We start from the raw sequence: 7,891 nt of genomic DNA on the forward strand, positions 1-7,891 counted from the left end.
TTTTTTTTTTTTTTTTACCGCTGTGCCACCTGGGAAGCCACTATGAAATGTTCTGAGAGCTCTAAATAATAAATTAATGCTCAATTCTAAAAACACTGCCTTACCTCTTAAAATTAGTCATGACTAATCTGGTATTTTCACATCTCCTTAGAAGATGCAGTGATGTGATAGGAAAAACAGCATGGGCTTTGGAGTCGTAGAAACCTAGATTTCAAATCCCAACATAATAAAAATTAGCTTTAATTTTAGCCTTAGGAAATTTACTTGAAATAGTGAACTTAAGATAACAGCCCTCTACATTTGCCTGGCGTGCTGCGATTCATGGGGTCGCAAAGAGTCGGACACGACTGAGCGACTGAACTGAACTGAACTGAACATTTGTAGATTAGGTGAGAAGGTGTATAGTCCCTCAGTTCAGTTCAGTCACTCAGTCGTGTCCGACTCTGCAGCCCCATGGACTGCAGCATGCCAGGCCTCCCTGTCCATCACCAACTCCCAGACATGCTCAAACTCATGTCCATCGAGTTGGTGATGCCATCCAACCATCTCATCTTCTGTCGTCCCCTTTTCCTCTCATCTTAAATCTTTCACAGCATCAGGGTCTTTTCCAGTGAGTCAGTTCTTCTCATCAGGGGGCCGAAGTATTGGAGTTCCAGCTGTATAGTCCCTGGTATATAGTAACTACTCAAAAAACTTTGGAAGTTTCTTCTCTTGGTATCTCTCCCTGTCTCTGAAATGTAACTTTCAACCTTTGTTGGGTTATCTGCTTCCTTTTTCTGGTACTTAGAAAATCTGCTATTTAGCAATGTTTAGATATGGTATCAGACTCAAGTGACAAATAGCATCAATAAATCTGTTGAGGGACTTCCCTGGTGGTCCAGTGGCTAAGACTCCAGGCTTCCAGTGAGGAGGGCCTGAATTTGATCCCTGGTGAGGGAACTAGATCCCACATGCTGCAGCTGAGAGTGTGCAGCCTGCATCTGGAGAGCCTGCCTGCTGCAACTGAGACCTGGTGCAGCTAAATAAATACTAATTAAACGGATAAATCTGTTGGGTTTTCTGGTTTGTTTTAATTTTCTCTGGAATTGCAGAGGCTGAGCAGCATCTCTAGCAGAGTTCATCTCATTGATCACTCTTGTGAATTGTCTGTAATGCTTGACTCACCCCACAAAATATATTTATGGTAATGCGACAAGCAATCCCTTCTTTGTTATAACTATTTTCAGATTGAGTTCACTCAGTGACAGGGACAGTGTTTACTGTACTCTTTGTTTGATAGCTTTTAAAACAATTTGGAGATTACCAGTGAGAAAGAATACCTTGCCTTGCCATTTTGTTCTGTTTCACATTATCAGAAGCTCTTAAAGGACTAGAATTCTGACAGCAGCTAGAGCAACCCATGTTGTTTGGGACCTCAGTGAGTTAGCCCCTGTGGTGCTAAAGAACCAAAGACCTGACTGAACTGATCACAGCTCTTTGGCCCCTTATCCCCTCCCTGGATTCTAGCACAATGGTCTTCTTTCAGTTCCTTGCAGTTACCAAGATCACGTCTGCCTAAGGGACTTTACCTCTGCTTTAAGAATCTGCCAGCAATGCAGGAGACCCGGGTTTGATCCCTGGGTTGGGAAGATACCCTGGAGAAGGAAATGGCAACCCACTCCAGTATTCTTGCCTGGGAAATCCCATGGACAGAGGAGCCTGGTGGGCTACAGTCCATGGGATTGCAGAGTCGGAGACGACTAAGCAACTAACTCCCCTTCTTTCCACAGTTCTTCCTCGTGTGGATTGAATTTGAGGCCTCTTAAAAATTCTGTCAGGAAAAGGTATTGTATTTGTTCTGACTAGAAATATTTATTTTGTTTTACTTGGGATTTATATGATTTACAAATATCTCTGGATTCTGTTTTCTCACAGACACAGGCAGTGTCAAGAGTTAATACCATAAATAATGGTGGGAGGTTCTTGCTTTTGGCACACTCAACACCTGCAAGCCTTGCTCTGGGGGATGAAGGCCCCACCCACTGTCCCCACAGGCCAGGACGTTTTTTGAAACTATGGAACCTTGGTTTTCTTAGTGATCTGTAAGTTTCTCTTTGGGCTGGAATTAGTACTAATTTTTCTTTCTCTTTTAGCACCAACAAGATTTGTGATGAAATGGAGCCTGGAACAAACTCTTTTCGAGTAGAATTTCCTGATTTTTCCAGCACCATTCTGCAAAAACTGAACCAGCAGCGCCAGCAGGGACAATTATGTGATGTGTCCATTGTTGTCCAAGGCCACATTTTCCGAGCACACAAAGCTGTTCTTGCTGCCAGTTCCCCCTACTTTTGTGACCAGGTACTCCTGAAAAACAGCAGGAGGATTGTTTTGCCTGATGTGATGAATCCCAGAGTGTTTGAGAACATTCTCCTGTCGAGTTATACAGGGCGTCTAGTAATGCCTGCTCCAGAAATTGTCAGTTACTTAACAGCAGCAAGCTTCCTCCAGATGTGGCATGTGGTCGACAAATGCACTGAGGTTTTAGAAGGAAACCCTACAGTCCTTTGTCAGAAGCTAAATCATGGCAGTGACCACCAGTCTCCAAGCAGCAGCAATTACAATGGCCTGGTAGAGAGCTTTGAGCTGGGCTCCGGAGGCCACACGGATTTCCCCAAAGCCCAGGAACTGAGGGATGGAGAGAACGAAGAAGAGAGCACCAAAGACGAGCTGTCATCTCAGCTCACTGAGCACGAATACCTTCCCAGTAACTCATCCACAGAGCATGACCGGCTGAGCACGGAGATGGCGAGCCAGGACGGGGAGGAGGGGGCCAGCGACAGTGCCGAGTTCCACTACACCCGGCCCATGTACAGCAAGCCCAGCATAATGGCTCACAAACGCTGGATCCATGTGAAGCCCGAGCGCTTTGAGCAGGCGTGCGAGGGCATGGATGTGCACGCACCCTATGATGAGCACCAGGTCACAGAGTCCATCAACACCGTGCAGACAGAGTACTCAGTCCAGCCCTCGGGGGTGGAGGAAGACTTTCACATTGGGGAAAAAAAAGTGGAAGCCGAGTTTGACGAACAGGCTGATGAAAGCAATTATGACGAGCAGGTGGATTTCTATGGCTCCTCCATGGAAGAGTTTTCTGGAGAGCGGTCAGATGGGAATCTCATTTGGCACAAACAGGAGGCTGCCCTAGCATCAGGCTACAGTGAGAATATTGAGATGGTAACAGGGATTAAAGAGGAAGCTTCCCACCTAGGATTCTCAGCCACTGACAAGCTGTATCTTTGTCAGTGCGGCAAGAGTTTCACTCACAAGAGTCAGAGAGATCGACACATGAGCATGCACCTCGGGCTCCGGCCTTACGGCTGTGGGGTCTGCGGTAAGAAATTCAAAATGAAGCATCATCTCGTGGGTCACATGAAAATTCACACAGGCATAAAGCCATATGAGTGTAATATCTGTGCAAAGAGATTCATGTGGAGGGACAGTTTCCACAGGCATGTGACTTCTTGTACCAAGTCCTACGAAGCTGCAAAGGCTGAGCAGAATATGACTGAGGCTTGTACCAAGTCCTACGAAGCTGCAAAGGCTGAGCAGAATATGACTGAGGCTTGTACCAAGTCCTACGAAGCTGCAAAGGCTGAGCAGAATACGACTTGAGTGGCAGGCACAAAAATAAACTGTGGTAATTATGCAAATCTGGGCACAGATGATGCGTGCTACTTGCTATTATGAGAGAAGCTTAAAAAAAAGGAAGATATTTCTGCAAGACCAGTTCTAAGTAGGCCAATTAAAAAATCTAATTCTTCAAATTTGTATGTTCCTGGCCTGGAGTGGCTAAAGGGGATAAGTGCACCCACCTCACACCTGGCAAGGTGAACCTTCAGGCCTCTTGAATGAAGCTGGTGGACTAGAGGGTAGAGACACCTGCACTTGGAATTGGACTCCAACCCCCCAGTTCCGTTTCAGGTGGCAGCGGTGTTTGATCAGTCATTATTACAAGGTCATATTGGAATTTTATTTTGCTCTTACTATAGATACTTAGGTAATGTGGGTTTGTTTTGGTAGCTGCTTCACTGAATGAAATGCTCCTTATGTAATAGCTACAAACAATGTGATTTCTAGGATACTAAGTTGATTAACAGAGCTCTTTTATCTGGTTTTGTTCTTTCTAAAGAGTATTCTAACCAAAACTATGGAGATTATTAAGAGGGTGACATTCTAAGTAAAAAAAAAAAAGTAACTCATGGTACCAGCTCCAATTTCTGTAAGATGCCACTGTCACAACGATTTTCAGACTCTTGATAAGTCAGAGTTTTATATTTTAGTACTAACATTTAGTTTGAACAGTTGTTTCTAATTGTAATTCTCTAGGGTGCCAGAGATAGGTATTTCTAACTGGTTTGCTGTCCCAAATCCTGTTTGTTTAATTGTAGCATCCACACGGTGGAATCTGTTGTGGCTAGTAGACTTCTAGCCTGCCTTGACTCTGACCACGGTACCATTGGCTGCTCCAGCCCATTCACTCTGTCTTAGATTATGGTGCTTCCTGAAGTGGTCAGTCAATGACCAGTTACTGGGAAGGAGCTGGAAGCCACAGCTGAGAGTTACCTGTGAACTTCAGGAGCCTATAGAGTGCTACAGTGACACTCCAACTGTCAGAATGAGAGCCGCCAAGTAGCAGAATTTTGAGTGTCAGGTTATGGGGACGAGGGGAACCAATTGCTCAAGAAAAGGGGAGTTTTGAAAATACACTGGTAGAGATACTCACAGAGGGGTACGTTGAGCTGGTCCTCCCAGCTCTTTAGGAGTGCTGGAATGTGTTTTAAAAGAGGGAAAGAAAGAGTCCTAATTTTAGGAGGTTGTCTGCAAATTCCTGTTCTCATTTAATAGATAAAGCTGCATAAATTTACAAGTCCGTATAGCTATACCTACCAAAAAAAAAAAACCCAAGAAAATTAACTATTCTGAGACCTTTTCTGAGGATCAGTCAGAAGTTTGGGATTAAAAAAGAAGCTTGTTCAGGATGTTTTAAACTGTAACATACCTGAAGCTGTCACCAGGGTTGGGACAGGGTGCTACTGTTATGTTAACTTTTCCATAAACTTAATAGTTTATTATTTCTTAGTGGAAACTTTTTTTTTCCTGAAAACAAAAATAACTTTTCTTGGATTTGGAATGAAGTTTTTGTTTTAAAAGTTGGGCTTTGCTCTGAAATGAGTGATGACTTTCCTGGCAATGGCCTCTGATCCTCAAACTCCTACCATCAAGGCATTTAGTTGTATGGAAAGGGGAAAGATTTACTTACCAGTTAACGCTTGTAATCGAGGTTACAAAACAGGGATCTATTCATTAACACTGTATCATTCTCAATATATAAAAAGCACTTTGTATTTAAAACTTTATTATAAATATATATTGATTTTTTTAACCTAGAAACTAGATATTACCTCTTGGTTGTTTGCCATGTTAATACTCTCTTCTCTTAGTGTTGAAACTTCACCAGTTAACAGTCATTTCTCTGTGTACCGGACAGAGAATGTAGAGGTGACTTATAGCCAAGCTCAGTTGCTGCTTCTCTTTCTCATGTTAGAAGCATTGGGTTTTAGGTATGATCCCAGCCATTGTATGTGAGGAAAAATTGTTGTATTCCTTCTACTGATTTCAGTACTAAGGCAGTGAAGCCATTTTGTTCGTCCAAAAGCCAGTCACCCTCTCTCATAGTATCAGCAGACCATTTCTGCCTGTTTGGAAGGTTTGATGTGCTGGTTTCTATTAAAGATTGTACTCAAATGAGTGTTGGAACACTTGGGAAGAAGAATCTTGAGAGGTAAAATAAAAATATTCTGGAACAATCTCATGGTCCTTCAGTTATGTTGAGATCAGCACGGCAGTCGTCGTGAGTAATGAGGAGGAGGAGGACAGGACTAAGGGGCAGCTCTCTGGTGGTAGTTTTAGAAGCTCTCAGTTGTGCTGGGACTTCATGTGTTATGAAGAGAAGCAGATCTTCTATTGAAATCCTTATGTGTACACCTGCTACTAAATGTAGAATATAAATGTAAGTTCCTCACACCTGCTGTTTGAAGCTTTTTATGGTAGTGGGGTTTTTATAAAAGTTAGAGTTGCTGATCAGTCAACCAGACCCTGTGAGATGATTGGGCATCTGAAATGCTGGCCATGTCCAGAGAGGCGGGGCAAGGGGGTTGCCTTAGTTTGGATATTGAAAGTGAATCTTTATAAACTTTGCTTTTAGGCTTAAGAGATCATACTGTATTACTACTTTTTTTTTTTTTTTTCCTCCTGCCCACCCTGGGTTGGACAGATAGTCTCTGTCTTTACCCTCAGTACAGCTTTAGAAAATCTTTCTCCTTCCCGTTGAGTTTGGAGAGCAGTGGGTAACGTTTCCAAACAGTCTTTCAGGGATCTTGTCAGTGGCCCGCAGCCAAGGTGTTTGTCCTTTACTTTGAGTCTTTACTGTGGTTTCTCTCCAGTCCCAATGGGAAAGGGCTTGAAGGCACCACCAGTGGTCTTTAATATTCGTACTGATGCTATGCCTTTCATTTTAGATCCACACATTACAATAATCCACCTGGTAAAGTAGGTCTGACCAGTTGAGAACAGACTGCCATAATCTTTTCTCAGCTGTTGAAGGTTACCCCCCAGTCCCTTCTTTTGGCCGCTGGTCTCAGAGTCTGCCCGAAAGGGTCTCCTCCGCTGTAGTGGGCATTTGCTGAACTGAACTGACCCTAAGCTGACTTCTGACTGACTGGGAAAGCTGCTTAGTCTCAGTGGCATCTTCCTACGGAGGCACACACCTCCTCCTGAGGCTGCTGTGGACATGAAGTTGGGGCTGAGCAGAAGCAGCAATGCTGGCTTTCCCTGGGGAGGGGGGTTTGCTGCGCCCCCCGCCCCGGGGCGGGAGGGCAGGGGAGGGTAGAGAGGATGCCATCACACCAACTTCAGGAGTTTGCTTTCATAAGGTCTCTGGATAATTTAGGAATGCTGAACACCAAGCAACATAGACCCCCACCCCTCCAGCCCTTCTGTGCCACACTAATTTTGTGATTTAGGTTGCTTTTCTGTGACTCACTTTGTTCAGTGAAACCAGGGTGTTTGTTTGGGTTTTTGTCTTTGCTAACTTATGTATTCGAAGGTACATGTTTCTTATTTCAGATTTCTACTGATAGTGCCCAATGGGAAGATGCTGGAACACATTTTGCAAATGTGATTTTTTTTTTTTAGTTTTGCTTGAAGCCTGTGTCATAATGTCAATTGCTGCTGCCTTCTTTCCTTTTATGAGGTTCCCAGTGTTTCTTCTAGAAAATTATTTATGCAAGTCAGGTGACTCTTAGACCACAAAACCATTTGACAATAAACAGAGTATCATTAGGTGCATATCTTATTGATATTTTGTGAAATGTTATGCCTGTGTTGCAAAAGTTGAATAGTTTTGTCTTTATATACTGCTGTCTTCAGTGTACAGCATGGTTTTACTTAATTGAATGTTACTGTTTAATATTTTCTTCTTATAGAAGAGACCATGCCCTTTTGTATGACATGTTTTAATAAATGTTATCTGTCAACTTTGTAAAAGTTTTGTTTTTCACTCTGGATATTTGACCACAAGTCTTTGTTTTCATTCTGACCTTTGCCACCTGAGAATAAAAGTTATATTGTGGCCTTTTGATAAGTAAATGCCAACTAGCCTGCTCAGATGGGTAGTGAGTTGACCATTTGCCCTGTGAGGCATTTATGACGATTATCTCGCTTAGCCCCCCGCCCCGCTAGCCCCGTCAGGTGTTTGGGTGTCCTGGTTATTCTCTCTTGGCTCCTCCAGATCCCCTCCTTACCCTGGGCTTCGCTTTGGCCGCTCACCTCTGTGGACCTGTCCCGGCTTCTG

General features: G+C 43.6%; 1 protein-coding gene across 4 annotated transcripts in view; it reads left to right on the top strand.

Annotated features, from left to right (window-relative positions):
- The window catches only part of ZBTB43 (zinc finger and BTB domain containing 43), a 29,021-nt gene extending 21,437 nt beyond the window's left edge, over positions 1–7,584 (top strand). Inside the window, exons 2-3 of one of the 4 annotated variants that reach the window (XM_010844091.1) lie at positions 1,770–1,823; positions 2,133–7,584. In XM_010844091.1, coding sequence (XP_010842393.1) covers positions 2,155–3,651 — 1,497 coding nt within the window. In that variant the 5' untranslated portion in view covers positions 1,770–1,823; positions 2,133–2,154 and the 3' untranslated portion in view covers positions 3,652–7,584. The remainder of the gene's footprint in view (positions 1–1,769; positions 1,824–2,132) is intronic. The other 3 variants (XM_010844093.1, XM_010844092.1, XM_010844090.1) reach the window with 3 other exon arrangements.
- Positions 7,585–7,891: the final 307 nt, after the last annotated feature.

This window comes from Bison bison, unplaced genomic scaffold (genome assembly GCF_000754665.1).
Source record: "Bison bison bison isolate TAMUID 2011002044 unplaced genomic scaffold, Bison_UMD1.0 scf7180017864193, whole genome shotgun sequence".
NCBI classification, from domain to species: Eukaryota; Metazoa; Chordata; class Mammalia; order Artiodactyla; family Bovidae; genus Bison; species Bison bison.